A 21,593-nucleotide genomic window follows, 5' to 3' on the forward strand; every position below is an offset into this window, starting at 1 on the left:
TAATTTAGCTGTGCTCATTTGAGAGGAATTAATTTTTTTATTTTGTTTATTCGATGGAATTACAAGATGCTCGTAAACTTGGACTAAATAGCTCTTTTGGAATTACTGTTAATTCTTTTAAAGACATTTTAGATTATGTCATTGTGATACATCAAGACTGTTAGTACATCATACTATTCCAGACTTTTGACACATCAACACAATATATTGGACTTCATTCGGAGCACCACTGGAATTCATTTGGAATGCATGCCATTGTCGGACTTGCGACAGAACTTTTAGGAATATTTAGGATTTTATTCACAACACTCCAAGTTATTTTTAATTTTTCACTTTGTATTCTATGAAAATAAATTATTTGTCGAATTTTACAAAACTTGTTGGTTTTGACTCTTTTACGTTACTTAGTTTAAGACCATAGAGTCGTAACCATTGGACTCTGAAATTTCAGCACTGTTGACTCGTTACATAAGCATATATACAAGTGAAGTTACGTAACATAAAGGTGGTAAGTATGATGTAAGTTTGACGCGTTAAAATCTATTCTGTAGCTCTGACACATACAGTGGTAAAGGATTTTATTTGTTTAAAATTTTTGCTAGTTCAGACATGTCCACGTGATAAAGGATATTTGTTAAAATTTAATGTAATTGTGACGTATACACGTGGTAATGGATTTTTGTTTAAAATTTTCTATATCTGTGACGCATACCTGTTATAAGGGATTTACATTTTAAAATCTTCTGTAGCGGAACAGACAGTACAGACACGATTGTAAGGACAGAGTGTAGGGACAGATTGCAACAAATAGACCTCAAGAATATCGCATCATATTTTTGGAATGCTTGGTGGCGAGGTGCTGTTTTTACAATCAGGCTTTAAATATTGCTAGAATGCCAAGTCGTCACCAATGTCTTCTCTTTTCGCAATGATATATTTTTGCATTCACTTTTTCGTTTGTGGAAGCCATTATTGAACTGAGATCTGCTATATTATCTACGACACGAAGTTCTTTGAATAAGCCATAAATGCATTAAGTGGTCCAGCGCATACAAACCTTGATCTGACTGACAATTTTCACAAATGTGATATAAACGTATCTATATATAAACGTATCTACACAAGGCATTATGTTTTGAATATTTGGTTCCAGTTTATTTAAGCAGGCTTGTGTTGCTATTCCAACGCCAGAAATAATCAGCGTGAACGGGTTTAGCATACCTCCAGCAGAAACAGTGCCAGTGGCTGCGAACGTGAATGGAAGCGTTGTCAGAAAGAATAAGATGCGACTGTGTTGTCTGCAGGAGCATTTGAAGCAATTGCCGCACTTGTACATTTGCATCAGTAAGGTAGAGAAAGTAAGGGTAACTTATCCTCCAAAATATTTTAACAATATCGCTCTATCATACATACAAAATTGCATAAGCGAAAAGTTAGTAATATAAATCTTTCTGCTTTAAACTTTTAAGATTTAAATGTCGCATGTGCAAAATGGGCACATATTGATAAATATTACGTGTACATTAATTTTCTTTTCAACTCACTATATTCACTCTGCATTTTCATACAAAAAGTAAATTTTGTGTAAAATTATTTATTTGACTATTATTACTAAAAAAATTGTAAGGGTCTGAGTGCGTGAGTTATCTGTTAAGGATCGTTTTATCAGTGTATTTGTTATTTAAATATTTTCTTGATGATCCCCGTTAATTTAACAGGTCCAATAAATTAAATCCATACTCTTAATTTCAGGCTGTTAAGTTTGAAAGAAAGTCGCAAGCGATTTAAATATTTGACCTGATACTGTCGTTTAAACTCGAAAAAGCATTTTTTTTAAAATGAAGTCGGTGATAAACCTGACTAATTTCTTTGCGGGACCGTCAGACGTTAATTGCGTAAATCTGAAAGTCTAAGTAAGAATAATGCTCTCGTTCGAAATTTCTCAAAGTCAACTAAATCTCTGGTAGTATAAGAAAACAATCCTCAGGTACTACAGTGCGACTTTCACTTTCGGATGATATATGTTCTCTTGGGCGTAGGTATAGTGGTGGTGATGCATACGGATCAAGCATCTCTTTTTTCATATTATACTCACTCATTGTATACAGGTTTCTTGATTTTACCTCTCTATTTATAGGGACCTGATGTTAAACGTTTTATCGATCTTTGCATTTTATTGGTTTTGTTAGAACGAGTATTGTTAGAATGAGTATTTGCTCTCTCTCTCTCTCTCTCTCTCTCTCTCTCTCTCCGTGTTTAATGGACCATGCCATAGATCTTCTCTTCCTCTTATAAGTTTAAGACCCAGTACTTTGTCTTTTGTTCGTAAATTCATTTACTCTACTCTTTTCGTCCATTCATTAACTCAAATATGAGTTAGTGATTGAATGGACCATAATACCCTTCTCTTTTTGCCCCAGTTAGGATAACATTATTCTTAACTTTAAAAACAGACACTCAATGCACATCAGCAATATTCTTTGGATTTGCTGTTTTAGAAATAAGGTAACTGCAACTCCCCATTTGACATAAAAGACACTTCTTCAATTTTTTTGGGACCCAAGTTTGAGTCATCTTGATTGTTTTCCTTGTTATTTAGAGACAATGCTTAGCGATCTCATGACAGAAGAACTTCACTCGAAAATCTTAAATTTTATTATTATGTTCTCAGCCTTTTCTGCCTTTACGAGATAAAAAGATCTCGGGCTACTCACAGTGGGTTATCTCCCTTCGACGCAAAAAGATGAAAATTGGTTGGTAAAATGACCTGTTCTGACCTCTGTGTACAGAAACGTCATTCAGTGAGCTATGTGTACAATGTTTGTAATTGCCACATAATCTCTTTGAAATTTGGAATAAATAAGACTTTGACATTCAGAATAAATATAACTTTATATAGTGTAATTGTTTATTTAAACTCAAAGACTAATGAGCTTTGTCATTATAGCAGAGTATATTATATGGAAATAAAGAGTTTTATGTAAATATATGCATTTCCTTGAAATTTCACTAATAACGCGAACACATTTTATACGCTACCGCGCGCTTTCCCCTATACAGTTAAAGAAAATCTGGGCAGATCACTGATTAAGAGCAACGGCAGGAATGGTTTGAAGCTTAGGAAACAGCGATTTCATCTATGTTGTGTTATTATTTTTTTAATAAAGATATCTCACATATTTAATTATCCCAGTAAAATGCCACAATTTATTGCAATCGTAAATGGTACTGCTGAACTGAATATTTTGTTTTCCTGACTGAGAACTTTCATATTGTAAAATGATATCGATTATCGATTCTTGCATGACACGCTTTGTTATACTCTTATTCTTTTCTGTTACACTACATCATATATTAACATAAACATTACATAAACCGTTTCTGATAAAATCTAATTTAATTAATTTTTCGGATGCGAATTTCCTGTTGTAATCAAATCGATTTATTGAAACCAAATTCATTGGTCTCTGAGAATATGTAGGTTTAACCACATATTTAAATTTGATAAGGGACAATATTGATCTTGGCATGGAAATCGAATTCAACATTGTACAAGAGTAACATCTAATCTTTCAACTTATAAATGGGCACAGTAATCGATTGGAACTGGTTAGGCGCAATGTCCAACGCCTGGTTTGATCAAATTGATTGCCTGCCTGTATATAACAGAAAATTGACGTTTTTATCGCTGGCCTTATAACCTTTGTACTTTATTGGCAACTTTGCAATGTTTTACACACCTTTTCTTCTTGCTACCAATTTTTAGGTGTAACACAGAGAGCAAGAGTTCTCCCTAAACTCTAAATTGTAAAAATAAAGCATTGCATGCGAAATTATATTTTACTGTCATCAATATTAGCCTATTAAATTAAGCTATTTAAAAATGTTTAGAAAACTTACATTTAGAAAATATTTGCTCTGTTGCATATTCATCAGCAATTTATTACTGTTTATTGTTGCTGTTGTTCTTTCTTCTTCTTCTTCTTCTTCTTCTTCTTATTATTATTATTATTATTATTATTATTATTATTATTATAGACATTGAGAAAGCATCGCGCCAAGCCATGCAATAAATATTGTTGTCCGTCCGTCCACGACAGGAGTACCCGTTCGAATCCCACCGTGGAATGCAGGCAAGGCACTTTACTTCAGTTGCTTCCGCACTAAATAATCCACATAATATTTGTAATATTTGTTGTCTTAAAACACACACACACACACACACACACACACATATATATATATATATATATATATATATATATATATATATATATATATATATATATATATATATATATATATATATATATATATATATATATATATATATATATATACATACATACATATATACATACACACAATCAAACTTGTTTTTTAAAAAGGAGGGTTTCAGTGAAAATCAATAGTGAAATTATGTGATATCTTGTAGTTGCGCTCTTCCGCAACATACTCTGATAAGCAGAACGTTTCCATTTTTAAATAATTTTTTAATATTTTTTCGTAAATTAGTTTTCAAATAAAGACAAATAAAAGTTTCAAGTTGTAAGTCTTTCTTTTCTTTACATGTAGCAAATCTATGTCCGAAAGCTGGCAACTTGAACTTATGCAATTTTTTTCGCGTTTACTAATTATCAGATCGCTAATTGCACCATGAAGGAACCTTTTTCTTTTCTTTCAGAAGATAAATATAACGTCAATCCATTATTTTTGATCACCCTTCATATAATCTGACGAATAGTTAGTTACCTGTCGATGACGATATCTGACCCTTGAAATATGATCTTAGAATACAAATGCTCCGCCACCCTAGCTTTTGCAGCCCATTAATTTACTGCCCAAATAGCTCATATTTATAATTTATCTAAGGTCGGTCAAAAACGAAGTATAGGTTGTTGTGACCAACGTTTGACAGAAGAGTGGTGTACCAAGACATATCAACATACGGTGTTGCATATCCAGCACGCAACCAAAGCACAGGAAATTGACTTAAACTCAAAACTTAATCACAATCACCTCTAGCGTTTAAATATAAGTCACACTAACTTCTTTTTGGTGGATAGGTGTTGTACACATCTGAAGTGACAGCAAACATATATGTATGATATACAGCTAAAGTTTCACGATAACTGGCCTAAATGTTAAACTTAACCAAGCTTCCACGGACAGACGGACACACAAGAGTAGCAATATATGCCATCTCGTGTGATTTTTCTACCATAGTTTTATCCCCTCATCTAATGAGAGAAACTGTAACTTAAAGAAACAACAAGCACGATTATCACTTCAGGAAAAAGAGATAAAATTAATCGTATATTGGTTTCCAAATGTTATACGTTTGCTCAAAGTGGTTTTTAGTCGATTTAAAGTTGAATAAAATACGGACAATAAATGCGCGAAAATGTGCTGTCTTAAATTATCTTGACATTGTAGTTAACCTTATTTTTCATAATTTATTAAAGATAAACACGTTGTTAAGCTTGTTCATGTTGCAAGGTCACTTCCATTAATGTTGCACATAAGCAAACAAGACTTTATTGGAAATGAATCGGCGCAAAAGTCGAAATCATATGGCATTTCTTAATATTCATTCCCTGGATTGCTATTTAACAGGTGTAGGTGGTGCTTACTCGTTTGTGTTTTTCATACCTTACACAAGGCGGAACTCCATATCGGTAACAGCTGGTAGTGTTAATATTCCTATTTGTCTGCTCTGTCGTTGGTTTTCACAGTGTGTATAATCTCATATAGTCTGTTTGCTAAGCCCGATACATTAATTTGCGATATCATTAGTTATGCCAATAGGACTTTTGAAAGACAGATCGCCTTGTTTCATTTGTATTTAAAATACTCAATTGTGGGTAACCATTTGATTCGGTTCATACCTGGGCACGCTGACACTACAATAGGCCTATACCAGGATAGTCTACAAGAAACATCAACAAAGTCTGCACGACTGACATCACCTTGCAGCTTGGTGAATTCACAATTTGATGTTCAGTCGCCTTCAGTTAATTCTGATTACATTCAGTAAGTATATTCACAGAAAAGATAGAAAAGCAATGTTACTGTAAATTTCAAGGATGTCAGGTTAAGAAATTAGCTTACCGGTTTCATTTCCAAAGTGGGAAATAAACCATGTCCAGTTAATTCTAATAGTATTTACAATGGTGGGAGTGGAGGTACCTTCTCGTTTGTGTTTTTCATAGTTCATCACAATACTTTGTTAATTATCTACTTAATCATCATCATCGTCGTCTACGTCCCCACTACCGTCATCATCACCTTTATTATTGTTATGATGATTGTCACGACAGCGAAATGTTTAATAATAATCACATTATCTTGACTCCAGTCTGACCCAGTCCTAACACTAACCTCTTCATGCTGAGAGTAGTTGCAGTAGTCGTAGTAGTAGTGGTGGTAGTATTAGTAGCAGCAACAGTAGTAATGATTGTGGTATTGGTAGTAGCAAAAGCTGGTGGTAGTAGTAGTAGTAGTTGTGACTATTGTGTATAAAGCGCTAGATCGATATCATATCAAGGCTGAGCACACACTTCGTCTAATCTAAGCATATTGTTAAAATGTATTACATGTATCAAAATTAGATCCAACCCATTATGTACTTCTTTGTTCACTAAACACCTCTATGACAAAAGGTAGATGTGTTGTGTGGTGCAATACAATCTTACTTATTATTATTATTATTATATATATATATATATATATATATATATATATATATATATATATATATATATATATATATATATATATATATATATATATATATATATATATGCAGGTGTCCGTAAATCTAACAAAGTAACATTGTAAGTTTATTATTCCCACGAATATCGATGGCGTCGGGCTGTATTCACCTGCTGATTGTGACGAATTAGAATATTTAGTCTGTTGCTTCAGTATCTGTAAATCAATCCACCATCCGTCCGTCCGTCCATCCATCCGTCCGTCCAACCGTGTATGCATCCATCTGTCGACGATTTTTTTTTTCCATCCAATTACAGAACCGATAACATTGTCAAAACTGCATCATTGCCTGACCAATATGCGTTCTCACTTTAAACATAATAATCCTTCAAACTGCAGTGTGAAACGTCGTTATTTCATTTTAAATGTACACCCACACATAAAACTACGTACAGCCTTACATGCAGTTATACAATTATACATACCTACAATTATACATAAAAAAGCAACAAACGAAAACCAAATGTCACATGAACTTTATGAGAAACTCCAGCTATATTGTAACATGTAACTATAGAATAATCGTCTGACCATTTTTATTTTGATTGGCAAGATTTGTTTTCGGCGACCAAGTCAATTTTAAATGATCGATATAAAAACTCTGGTATAAATTGTTTTCTCCCTTGAAAAGTTACAATAGATTCTTTGGGCCTTTGCTTCATTAGTTACCTTTTATCAGAAACCTTACCTTGATATTAAATGAGTTTAAACTGCGACTGTTCAATTTTCTTGCTTAAAATCTACAAAGGAATTTGATTTTTATCTTTATTCGAAAAATCTCTAATAATATAAAGGCAATATATTGTATGATAAGTGTGTCCTTGTACGGAGTAAAACTGCCTTATTGATCAAATGACCGATACGTATCCACATAGTGCAACTCAGTAAGAAACAAAAGCATATCATAATGTATGTATGTATGTATGTATGTATGTATGTATGTATGTATGTATGTACATGTATGTATGTATGTATGTATGTATGTATGAATGTATGTATGTATGTACATGTATGTATGTATGTATGTATGTATGTATGTATGTATGTATGTATGTATGAAAGTATATATGTATGTATGGATGGATGGATGGATGGATGTATGTATGTATGTATGTATGTATGTATGTTCCGACATACAAGATGGATAATAGGGCATATTCTACATTCACAAGGCCAAATGGATAGCAGCTGTATGTCTTACAGAAGCAAACGAATAAATAAATTCAATAACAGGAATGACAACGAAGATAACACCAACTAAAACAAGATGCCGTAACAGTAGTTTAAGTTGGGGTAGTAGTAGTAGAAGTAGCAGCAGTAGCGGTATTATACTAGTTATTATTATTATTATTATTATTATTATTATTCATGTTTATATTAATAATAATAATAATAATAATAATAATAATAATAATAATAATAATATTATTATTATTATTATTATTATTATTATAAAGATTACTTGCCTACATATAGCTAGAAAGAAAGCTAGAAAGACCGTCAATTAGATAGATAAAAGATACGGAGGTTGGTGGAATTATATGTTGATTTCAAGACATGGAGAATCAATGTTAATTGATGCTTCATCTTCCCACAAGGCTATTGTTTTTTTGGCCGTCAATTAAATTCGTTATCGATGAATTGTATCGACACTTTTGCAAAGAAAGATATGTACCAACACATCGTTATCAAAACAGACTTTTCAAATTAAAAATAGATTACTATTTATACAGGAGAAGTAAAAAAGCCACGTTTGTAACATTAAATATCAGTAGGGGGTATAATTCTCCAGTGTAAAATGTATGTTCCAAAGATATCTTGATTCGAACTCGAAATTGCCCAAATGAGCCTTAACCGTTAATCTTATAGGTCAAGGTACAACAAGTCAACCGCAGGCAAAGTCATTTTCAGATCTTAACATGATTATTATTAAAGCTAAGTTTTACCACAAAAAAATTGTACCACGGTAAACTGCGGTATTTCTGAACATACCGTGATACGTACCACTGTATAACGCAATTATAGTTAGGGGCTAACAATTTAATGCTTGTGGGCTAAGGGTCTGACACGTGGTTTTTTAAATTTCCATCTGTCAGTAGCTGAAAAAATATATATTGCTCTGATTTAAAGCAAAATAACGTCATATTATATACATTATTTTATTTGAAAAAAATAATAATCTTGAGATGAAAGAAAAGAAAATTTCTCGGCTCAAAATAAAGTGGCAGTCCCCACCCCCATTAAATGGTCAGTATGTTCTAGTAGATGAATTTGACTTGTTAAGGCTGATTGTTGTATAAGTTGTCATCTAACAATGCAACTCATGTTGTATGATTAAACTTACGCTATAGCTGACACACTATAAAAGACATCGTGCTCAGGTTAGAGGGCTTGTTGATAAAAAAATAAGAAGAGTTGACACTGAAATCTATACTTCATTAGCTGTACTACTGATATAATAGGCAGGGAAACATTGAGTGCGATGACAACCAAAGAAGGTCAGTAAACATAAAACACACTTAAGAAATTACGTACAATTCAAACTCGAAAATCCGATTTTATTTCATCTTTCGGTGATTTCTTAAAGGATCACTCTGTACAAATTGTGACACATAAGATATTTATACTTAGCATTTTATTTGGACGAATGACGGTAGCATATTTATATGGAGTTCTAGTGTAGTATATTATTTGGCCGTACCTGGACAGTAGTGAGGTCTAGTGTGAGGTTATATTTGGCCGTACCTACACAGTAGAATACATATAAGGAGGTCAAGTGTGAGGTTATATTTGGCTGTACATACTCCCCATGTACCTCTACAAACTTTCTCAGTCTGATTATCCTATCATTAGATGCCATTTTGTATTCATTTTTTGGTATCTTTTTCATCGGCGCAGATTTTCATCTCCTGATAACATATTCGCTTTACAGTCTATCATCCAGAAATATGTATAAAAATGAATGTTGTACTGTTTGTATGTAAATTGTAGAAGTGTCTAGCCTCAAAAGCCATCAACAGAAATTTTTAATCATCATAAATTCAGTGTACTTGAACAAGCGGTCATATATCAAATCCAGTAATTCTTAACCGAATACTTTGACTGTAGACTGGGGACTAGGCAAGGTTGTAATTTTAGTCCACTATTATTTTCTATGCTTATTAACGAATTGATTTGTTGATTATGTAGCTAATTAAGCGGATACAACAATATCACCGCAACAACAGTAAAACATAATATAATACTGTTGTACTACCACTGGAATTGTAGTCAACTTGAACAAGACAGAGATAATTGTGCTTTACAATTGTAGATCTTTAAGAAATTATGAAAAGTGGTTTTAAAATGGGCACAAGATGATACAGTTTTATAGGTCATGTGTTTATATACAAGTTATCCTTTACGAGGGCGAAAGGAACATTAATAGCCCAGGGTATCAAATATATTATGGCTATCTGTTATTACCATAGGAAAATTGGGTATTTTAATTGTTGCTTTTAAATTATTTGATAATATAGTAAATCTTATATTATGTTATGAATTCTGAAATATGTGGGACAAAAGTATTCAGAATGTATTGAACGAATTGAAAGCCGCTTCTGTAAACAATATGTATTTCACGTCATGTGAAATACATATTGTTTACAGAAGCGTGTGTGTGTGTGTGTGTGTGTGTGATTAGGATTTGTAACGTAGCTTTAACAATTTTTCAGTCATATCGCTACGATATCTGCAGTTTATAGTGATGTCTAGCACTGGGGCATCATGCCGCAGACACATTATCCTGACACCAGGCCGACCCGTCCTAACACTAACCTCTTAATGCTGAGCGCCTAGCGAGGCAGCTGTTAGTACCATTTTTCTTAAGTCTTTGGTATGACTCGGCCGGGGTTCGAACTCACGACCTCCCGCTTCCGAGGCTGAAGCTCTAACCACTAGACCATCGGAGTGGTCTCAGTTTTGTTATGAATTTAATGCCATTAACAGCATGTTTTCTGTTTACATGACAAATTGAGGCAACAAATCATTATTTGTTTTTACAAAACAGTTGTAGTTGTCAAAAACTATTTCTGAACATTACAAATATAAATATATTCATGATTATTTATTCACATGTGTGACACGTGCCGCGTATGCCAGTGGTTGTCAAATGTAATGAAGTGAAATATATTCGGTCCAAATCCATTTTTTTTCAAGATGAATTTTGGATTATTAGTTATTTTCTATCGTAGTATAGCTTCATCAAGTCACTTTAGTTCCAGTTGTTACAGTACAACTTAGCAAATTCATCTACTATAAGGCACTGACCATTTAATTCGAGTGGGGCTTGCGACGACTTCCTTTTCATCTGATATAGTATTGTTTCTTTTATCTCAAGATAATTATTTTTAAAAAAATTTATTCTAATGGATATGATATGGTGATATTTTGCTATAAATGAGAGCAGGATATTTTTTCATCTATTGACAAGCGGAATTATTCTTTCAAATAGTATCTGGCTCCTTTCTCAGGATATTAACCTTTTTGTCCCTAAGATAATTGCGGGATACCGTGGTATGTATCGCGGTATGTTCATAACTACTGCGGTATACTGCGGTAAAGATTTTTTTGTGGTACAATGCTCTAATAAATAGCATAGCTTTATTCGCTAGCTAAACGGCAACTTGCGGCAGATAAATAACTCCTCACAAGGAGGGAAAAAAATAATATAAGATCTTAGATACTTCAGTCCAATACATAATTTTATAACATACATGCTGTGCATCATTAATTGGAACAACCTTTGCAGATAAGAATTCCAAAGGTAGGTCCAAATATACTGATTTTACCTGGTAGCTTCTTTATGACATTTGACATGTGGGTAAAAGGCCTTGCTAACAATGCTAACAATGCCGTGGTAAATATTTTTTGTAGAATGCGCATCACCATATCCTATCGCAGTGATTGTCTTGGTTACCTAATTTAGTTAGAACAAATTAGGCTTAAATGCATTTTGAGAATGTTATGATTAGGGGCACTAGCACTGAAGCTATACAGTTCGCAATCTATGGTTAAGTTTGGAATAACGTTAAACATTCTGCCTGCAACAACAGATCGTCGTCAATTATATCCTTGTGATCTTTATCAGAATTTCATGTTCGATATGGCACTTTCATGGGCATCTGAATCCACCGAAAGTCGAAACCAAGACAATGAACTTGAAAACATTTGGTTTCAGTAGAATACGATTAACTCTGCATCACCTGTACAATCAGTGAATGACAGATACGAAATGGAACTGGCTTTTGTATGATTACATCACAAGAGAGATACTTTTTGACATTCAACTTTAGCAAATCTCACACTTAATTCTCTCGTAATGAGCTTGAAAGGTGTTTTTGCTACTGTGTAGAAAGGAGAACGTGATTGAAAGGCGCTTTTGCTACTGTGTAGAAAAGAGAACGTGATTGAAAGGCGTTTTTGCTAGTGTGTAGAAAAGAGAACGTGATTGAAAGGCGTTTTTGCTAGTGTGTAGAAAAGAGAACGTGATCAAGAAAAGTTGAAAAACTCATCGATAGAAAAGGCCTCAGACACTATAGAAGGCTTGCCAAACGTGATTTGTTCATAAATTTGTCAACTGTTGCAAGAATCTGCAGAAGCCACTTAGTATATATTTGATGAACAACAAATAGACAAAATATACACATAAATTTGAAATGTAAATGTAAATATTAAATATATTATTTTTAACGGAAAATGATTGTACCTGGCTTATTTTACGAAACTCACTCAAGAAATAAATTGCATGGTAATGTGCAACAAGGTCTCTCTTCCCTCGCAGATCAACATTAAGGAAAATGGTGATGCTGACTGAATGTATATTTATCTTATTTTCAAATGCAAAGTTAAGCGTTAAAATGAATTAGTTGAATCAATACTGTTATAGGTGTGTAGCACGGACGCTATATGTTTGGTATATTTGCTTTCTAATCTTATTTTATAAACATCTGTCTTTTTTTAAACGTAATGATGCTTTCCAATATAATAGTTAAGTTATTAGATCCAACACATAACACTATTATTAGCATGTCAGTATTGTCAGTTGGTCTTTTTTCCCATTAAGTAATTTTAACTGGTTTGATGCAGCTTTTCTCAACTTTATATGACACAAATCTGATTCAGTGCCTTTTTTTTATACCAGATATCTATAAAACGTATTGCTGTAACTATTTAAGAGCATCGTAATAGCCAATCTGCTCAATCACTTGCTGTCTTCCTCAACGAATAGAAAAACATTTACCCGTTTTTTTTCTTCTTCCTTTTATATAAACTTTTTAACAAAACCCAGTTGGGCATATGTGTCTCAGTTTCCCCTGATCGATAGAAACCTATCTATATCCTTTTGCTTATTCCCAGTTCAAATATGTCAATGTGATGCTACATTGTCAGGTAAACCATTAATGGTTTCCCCCACCCAAACACTCTGTACTAAGTTGTATTTCTGTAAAAGAATCTCTAAATATTTCTTATGAGTCTGCTTAAATTTTGTCCATTGATATGTCTTTATAGTTTTCTAAAGGTGAATATGCCTTTTTACGTACTTTTGTATTGGCACATCAAATAATTAACTGTTTATTTTCATTTATTTAATAAGGATCCATTTTATATTTGACTACTATATTTCAGAGATGCAAAAGATACTTTTTAATCATCTTTACTTCTAATATCACGACCTTTGACCTTGACAAAACTCAAGCAAAAACGTGACGGGATACTTGGCCCTTTTGGTTATTTTACTTCTTCTGTAGTCCAATGAACACCTCTCGTCCTTCGTGCTGACTTATTGTTCCCTATATAATTACCTGTACCGCATATTATGTTGAAGGTATATGTAAATTTGCATATATTTTGTTGATGTTCTCATTTGAACTACATCGTAATAGCCAAAATAATACAGAACTGTCGCCTTTTGATAATTGTATGTTACCGAGACATTCCTTTTGTGTACTATTGGCTATTACACACATTTTCTTAGCATGGAAACTCGTATATTACATATATATAAATTTTGTGAATATCTGTTTTTGTAAACCCCACTTTATTGTGAACAGCTTTATAAAAAACGATTCCTTCAATTTTGTGACATTATTTAAGATGCACAATATATTTAAATTAGTGTCTGATAATTTTCTTCTCAATCTGACTGCTTCTATAATATTTTAATAATTTTGTAAACTAACATCCTGGAGTTTAACTGGTCTAAAAATTAATTAATTTGCTTTAATTGTCATGTAGGCCGATACTAAATTGTGATACAAAACAAAAGAATAGTCTAGTTATTGTTAATTTCGATTTTCAAAACACTCTGGATACTTACTGGTCTAGTACTGTTTTAATTTTTATTTTTATTGTCATCGGATCCCTATTGAGGATGTAGAAAACCATAACATAAAAAAAATGATCCAAATCGGGGATATGTATATTATTGTGGTGAGTATCCTTGGAGTACATATATTTTGTTATATTATATTATTACGTTGTCCACTGAGAGGAATAATGAACCTCGATATGAAATGTCAGTATTTGTTTTGATTGTGTTTAATCCAGTATTTTACCACCTTGGGTCCTTATGCGTCATTTGAATTTATAATTCCCGAGTAAATTACCAAGCATGACAGGCAAATATGTGTTCTGTTCGATACGAAATGTATGTTGACTGCGTCTTGATTTATGATCGACAAACTTCTAAATGGACAGTCATTTGTGTATGTAATCACCTTTTTGAAAAGGATTAATTGCTCTTTAGATTATAATTAAATAGATATCTAGATGGAAGGTCGGTGCTTTAACTGAGATAACTTTGTACGGGCCAGATTTAAAAATCTCTCTGTCTGTCTGTCTCTCTCTCTCCATTTATTTACATTTTGATGTGTCTCTCTCAGTGAGTTTCGTATTATCTGCATATCGGACTTTCATTTAAAACCAACAATGAAATAAACATTCTATACGGTTCTTATTAGAACACTGGTCAATTCTTCTGGTCAATTTTAACGACCATAAGGATACTATATTAGAGCAATTATGTACTAATCAGTACAAATTTAATTATTGTAAGTTGTAATCTTTACATGTCTGTGGATAACTTCAATTATGAAACTTTAAGTAAGATAATGCAAGTCACAATAGTTTCAGAGTTCAGTAACCTTGTATATTGTATGACAAGGCAAGTCGTACATTTATATCGATTGTCTCATCTAGAGATTGTGGCAATTTCATCTAGTCAGTTAAGTTCACTCTTCACCGTGGAGACATCTTGTTTAAACAAAGACACAGTAAAGTATGATTTCTGTGTGTCAGACACTTCATTTGTATACAAGTTACCTATTATACTGGTACGCTGTGTGGGTCGGACTGGCATCTGTTCTTAGTAATTAGATCCACTGTTTCCACAAGGTCTACTTTAGAAGTGGAAATTGTAATATAAATTGTTTGCTGTGCTACACTTACCAATGATATTTATATATCGAGTTTCTTTCGTTTGATTTGACCTTATTTTCACGGTCAAGGTTTGAAACATACTGGCTCAAAATATATCCGTCAGTCAGATGTACACTTACATATATATATATATATATATATATATAATTTTTGTATACTAAAAATTAAATATGTAAATAATAACATTTTATCATTAAAAATGTTTCTAAATATTTCGTTATTTGCCTCAAGGTGTAGATTAATTCTTTTGTGACTGCATTAGTCACCTGTCATGTATTTGTTTGCGAAGAGCCTACGGACTGCATTACCCATCACAGGAGACTTCTTGTCACGCAATCTCATGCAGCAACATTTGTATAACGTGTACAAGGTCAGACCATGTTTTCTTAAGACGCCCAGAGATAAGTATGATTTGTTAACGTATTAAGTGTATCGACTATCTGTCAATATCAAAGAAATATTTTAATATCCCAGCGATTACTAACAAGGAGCAAACACACTGCATACCCTATATGACCTACAGTCACTGTTTTTAATAATATTTTGAGTCGAAAGTATCGATAGCTGCACAGATAAACCATCTACAGTGATCAATAAAGTTTATAGAGGTTTTAAATCATTCTAGCTAGAGTCGTTAGGCAATATGCAATTATAACAAGACACGGTGCCATGCATCATAACGCTTAAAGATTGGTTTTCGTCCGCTCTGGGTGGAAGACATGTGGTGACAGGCTAATATCGTAACATAATGGCAGTCCTCAGTCGGATTGTACTACATCATTATGGGGTAAATACCAATTTATAATTTTCGCATTCGACCGAAGAGAGGGTTACTTGCTATATTGTATTAGACCAATTAATAATATGCGCTAAACCGTAACTGGCCGAACAGTATCGCATTGAATCTCGGCGGTGCATACCAACATCGGCCTAATGCGATACAGAGTGAACCGTCATTAGTTTCCCGCCATTTTTGTTACTTTCTTGGTCAAATGCAATATTCGCAACTGATCATCGCATAATCGAATGTGCGCTGATCCTTCAATTAGAATATATATATATATATATATATATATATATATATATATATATATATATATATATATATATATATATATATATATAAGCGTGACTGACTATCGAGTATGCATGAACTTTTTTAGTATATAAAAAGCAGCTAAAAAGCATTATTGCTCAGTTTTATTAGCATTTCGTCAGAAATATTCAATTTGGCCACTCTTCCACAAGTCAACAATATTGTGGGAGCATTCTGTGCTTTTTCTAAAAGAAACATTGGCTGTAAATTGATTCTGTTCAGAGATATGTTGATAACTATTTTCGACAACAGGGTAAAATACGGCGGTGGAAGAAAACACCTGGGTGACTTTTCTATAATATTCCATTTTGGAAATACTTCGATGGATTGAAACAACTTAAAAAGGGGAACATGTCCAGAACATGTCAGGGAATTTATTCACGCGATAAAATACGATTGACAAAATATAGCCATATCAAAAACATTATGATACCTTTAATGGAATTATTTACACAAGTTTAGTTAAATGAAAGTTCTCTACAGACGTGAAGCTTGACAAGAGAAATTGGGAATATTTCGGCCAAAAATAAGTCGTATCAGTTGAGTCGTCCATAATGAAAGCGTCCACACAGTCTGATGTTCACATGACGTCGCTCGGTAAACAATGTACAGGTATATGCAATCGCCGATCTTTGTAGTATTCTAGTGATCTTTTCCGATTATTGGCCGAAAGGACAGTATACGTTACAACTGGAAGACAGAATGACAAAAAGCGAATCACCCAGAGCCACCAAATCTGACGTTAACGAAATGAGTGATTGTCCGATTGATCCAAAACAGTGATTGAATTCGGATAGTAATATCACACACACACACACACACACACGATCCATGTACAACGTTGCGGGAGCAAGGATCACTTTCATAACGGAAGTTTTACTATAGCAGAAGGAATGATAGAGTATGGATTATGTTCACTATCCAGGTATATTTTTTGTTGGTTTGACGGTACCGGCCGAGTATTGTTTTGATTCTGATTTGACTAAAATCCTCAAGTTTTGAAGCTGAATAAACATGCATGTTTGGTCTGCTTGCATTACTGTTCTTTTTTTAAAAACAAAAGTCATCTGAATTGCTCTATTGTGTGTGAAAAACTTGCTTCCTCACTGGCAGTACAATCAATGAAAGGTGATGATTCAGACTGGACTATTCGGACAGCTGACTAATAAAAGTCATATCTCGGAAGTTATAATAATAATAATAATAATGAGGACTTTGTATAGCGCCTAATCTTTAGAAGCTCTAAGCGCTTTACAACATTAGACAACACCTATAACATAAAAAAACATATATAATGATATTATTACATAAAAAATAAAACAAAAAAGAACACCATGAAAGTAGAAAATATAAACATGCTGAAAATATTTGAGGCAGGAAACATTATTAGGTCTTTAAGTTTGTTCTTGCAGTCGAAATAAGTGAGTTTTAAGAGCACTCTTGAATGGGATCACTGTGTCTTTGTGTCTAAGTTCAGTGGGCAATTCATTCCACGTTGCTGGCCCTGGTATGCAAAAGAACGTTGTCCATATGATTTTGTTTTCGTAGTGGGAATAATGAGTATATGATTGTCCGAAGAGGAGCGTAAGTATCTTGCTGGTGTATACACATGGGTGAGGTCGGATAGGTATGTTGGACTGGAGTCCGTCAGTGAAACGTAGCACAGAGAACAAATTTTGTGTTCGATTCTGGATCGAATGGATAGCCAGTGTAGGGTACATAGCAGCGGGGAAGTGTGCTCTGATCGTGGTACTCTAAGTATGATCCAAGCAGCTGTGTTTTGAACTTTTTGAAGTTTTTGAATATGATATTGTGATGAAGAAGACAGAATTGAGTTACTGTAGTCCAGTCTTGAAAGTACTAATGAACACACACGTATTTTAGTGGCATCAGCTATACAAATATATTCAGTTTGATCTGCTACATTGAAGTATAGACCCGTATTCCTCATTTGATATTAAATCAATAACGTTGCAAACAGAGCTATGATACAAAAGAGCTAAGTAATCAATATTTCTATAAATAATTGCAACACTTATCTAATTCCTTTGTATACTGGAATAAGAATATGATACATCAGTTTTAGAAAGCAAACAAAACTTCTGTGCCTAAGTGTGCGTTTCACAAATAAATACATATCGCCTTGTTTTGTAACAGAGACAAGATATTGATTCAAAATACAACCGTGGTAAGTCTCGAGTTTTATTTTAGTGTATATACCTGTCTAGATGTTTAGACTGATGCAAATATTTATTTGCTTACTGGAAATATGTGCTCAATGGATACTGACATTTTATAAAACCCTTTAGCACATTTATATGAAGAATTATTTGAGACCTTCATCTGGATAGCCATACGCTAGCTTTCTTGTCAAGCATCACGAATACTAAAGAACAAGAGCGAATAGTCAAGAGTATCGTGGTACCAAAGCATCTGTGTTTTTCTTTTGCCCATAAACATTAACAAAAGAGGACGTACTGAGACAATTTACGTGGAAACGGTAAAACCAAATATATAGGAAAAGTAGTTAGCAAAAGGTAAACCCCGTTCTCCATAAGTTAAAGAGTATGTCCCTCGAAAGTTTCAGTGTTACCCGCAATGTACCAGTGAATAGGTTTGTGTTGCCCCTATTCTATGTCATATTGAGATGCAAATAAGGAACTAGCTAGCATTGTGGAAAATCGTCTGCTGTGTTGAGAGTGACAGTTATTTACTTACAATGTGTAACTTCAACTAACATACCTGCTGGAATCCGTCTTGATTACTTTATCATATCGCTAAGGGAATTCTGTAGCGTTGCTACAGTTTAAATTTATGATGTACAGTGGCGAGATCACGTTTTGTTTATTCAAAGGTTATATTTTTTAGAAGTGACAGTATTTTGCAGGATATATCGCATCCCAAGGCATAATGTCTGACTGTGTTGTTCTTTTTTAGGCCATGCTGACGGGCTACCCAGCGACATTCGATGATGTGGGAGAGCGAGGTCTAGCAGTAGACGAGTACATTAGAACTACTACCCCGATAGGTGGGGCTGAAGCCTACAGATGCCCGGTGTCAACTCCGGCCAATTCCAGGCGCCCAGCAACTCAAAAGTACGTCAATATTCCTGATGTAAACCGATACAGCTTCGACTTCTCTACTAATGCGTATATCCCAAAGCATGTAGTGACTAAACCAAAAACAAATCAGCAGAGGAAACCTGTCAAAAATATTCGCCAAAGAAGTTTTGATTACTATTACGTGAAGAAAAAGGACGTTGGATTTGGCGCTGTTACAAATTCATCTTGGCTGAACTCCCTATGTTCTCAACCGGTTGTAGAAATCTTCAAAAAATATAAACGTCGTTTTGAGGCTGAAAAGATTCAAGCAAATTTAGAACGGTCTAGTTCTACCCCTGGTGAAATAGCCATTCACAATGCGTGGACAAGTAATTCTTCAAACCGAAGCATAGAGTCGCGATCAGACAGGATCTTAACATCAGCAGATTCCAAGGATTACAGCAAAAGACTTCCGAATGAGGAAACTTTCAGTGAGTATTCGATGCCACCACAATTTGCTCTCCTTCCAGTATCTTCTATTAGCAAAGTTGCTGATTCTTCATACGATAAACCCAGAGCTAGAAGTCATGCGCACATAAATAGCAATCAGTTAAAGAAACCGACGGCAAATATGCCCCTAAATGGCGTGAAATTAGCCATGGTTGATAATACATATTATGATCAATTCCAGAGAGACGATACAAGATTTCCTTTTGCACAGGTAAGGAAAAGAGTCTCTAAGTCTGGAAAATTGAAGAAATTTGTATTTGAAAGTAAGGACATGTCTTCCGTCTCCACTGTCATGACACTTAATGGCGAAGATACCTTTGTTCAGAAAGGTTCCTGCGGAACGAGAAAAGGAAATAGTCAAGCAAGCAGTCTATATGGAAGAACAAAAACCATATCACCGGATACTATATCCATTCGACAAACACCAGAAGGATCCACTCTGCGCTCTTTGAATGGGACAACGACTTGGAACACGCCGGAGCTTACGTCTGTTAGGTTAAGTCCGCAAAGTCCAGACGCCGGACGACCAAGCAGGTGTTCTTTCTGTGGAATGAATGAACCTAAGCTGCCCGTCATTGCAAGTAGCTGCTAAGGATACACATTATTGAACGAACATACATCTTGGTACAAAAACGTTCATTATGGGGATACATATCAAATAGATCCGAGTCTACACTAATAGTATTTTCTTGCATTTTAATCTGTCTGTAAACACATAGTACGTTGCATTGTCTTCCTCATTATAGTTGTACCAACTTCAAGGGAAACATGTATACGTAAATCAGATTAAGCTCTTTTTTAGATATGTTCTAATATAGCTTCATCAATGGACACTAGACAGGGCTTTCTCTGTCTCGGAAATCACTATTTATTGTGTGGATTTTTGGGAAAAAATAAAATTTGCAAGCGTTTTTATGGCATGAGTTTTCAAGGAACGCCTATGCTTAGGAAGCAAAATAATATATATGTGGTTATCCCGAGCATCCATCTTCACTTCCAGACAGCTATCGTTCTTATCCAATCCAAACATTTCTCACAGTAGTCTTTTTTTTAGGCAGTAACCCATGCCACCAGCCAAACTTTCTAGACATTATGCATATCTCGCGCCTAATACTTACTTCCGATCTCGTATCACAGCTCTTACGGGTCATTGATTCCATGTTAAGTGATATAGTACTGTACAGCCGAATGTACAATGTCATAACCCGTATGAGATCTGACCCCTGATGGGAGGTAAACAAACTTAGGCCTAAAACTGAATGTAATGCTCCATCTGAGCTTTGACGAGGTATCGGTGGTAAATAACCTTTACTATCATTCAGAGATACATACTATCTATCGGAAATTTGGTTACGCTCCACGCTAGGGAAATTTTTTCTATTCTGACACGCATTTCGTCTGCTAGCGGTTCATACTTTGCGAAGAAAATGGATGTAACTTCGACTCTTTTAATATCATGCAATTCAAAATACAATTGTATATCACTTTAGCGTTTAATTTATCGTATATTTAAGTTAAACTTATTTTTCACCCGATTAAATCTAACTGGTAAAGTAGCAAAAAAGCTTAAAAAATAGTAGACATACAGTAATTAATTTTGCACTGCTACTGATCTAACAAATGAATGTTTCTACACCTAATCTTGTATGAAGATATTAATACCTTAACTCGCCTTTATGATGACGAAATTGTTA

The 21,593-nt window shown here is 34.0% G+C and overlaps 1 protein-coding gene across 3 annotated transcripts; it reads left to right on the top strand.

Moving 5' to 3' along the window:
• The first annotated feature begins 5,687 nt into the window (after positions 1-5,687).
• On the top strand, positions 5,688-20,810 carry LOC149786207 (uncharacterized). 3 transcript variants are annotated; one of them, XM_089976577.1, is made up of 2 exons: positions 5,688-6,033; positions 19,286-20,810. In XM_089976577.1, the coding sequence occupies exon 2, from the start codon at positions 19,289-19,291 to the stop codon at positions 20,489-20,491; it is 1,203 nt and encodes a 400-aa protein (XP_089832703.1). In that variant the 5' UTR covers positions 5,688-6,033; positions 19,286-19,288; the 3' UTR covers positions 20,492-20,810. The 3 variants fall into 3 exon arrangements, with proteins under 3 accessions (XP_089832703.1, XP_089832702.1, XP_089832701.1); XM_089976576.1 differs by lacking the exon at positions 5,688-6,033 and adding an exon at positions 14,188-14,244; XM_089976575.1 differs by lacking the exon at positions 5,688-6,033 and adding an exon at positions 15,888-16,039.
• The last annotated feature ends 783 nt before the right edge of the window (positions 20,811-21,593 follow it).

The sequence above is a fragment of the Sinohyriopsis cumingii genome, chromosome 12 (genome assembly GCF_028554795.1).
Source record: "Sinohyriopsis cumingii isolate HCF-2022 chromosome 12, ASM2855479v2, whole genome shotgun sequence".
NCBI lineage: Eukaryota > Metazoa > Mollusca > Bivalvia > Unionida > Unionidae > Sinohyriopsis > Sinohyriopsis cumingii.

Bases quoted from the DNA above. Each gene is read 5' to 3' on its own strand.
- LOC149786207 (XM_089976575.1), top strand. From the start codon at position 16,001: ATGGCAGTCCTCAGTCGGATTGTACTACATCATTATGGG. The intron at 16,040-19,285 runs GTAAATACCAAT...GTTCTTTTTTAG, and splicing joins TTGTACTACATCATTATGGG to GCCATGCTGACGGGCTACCC.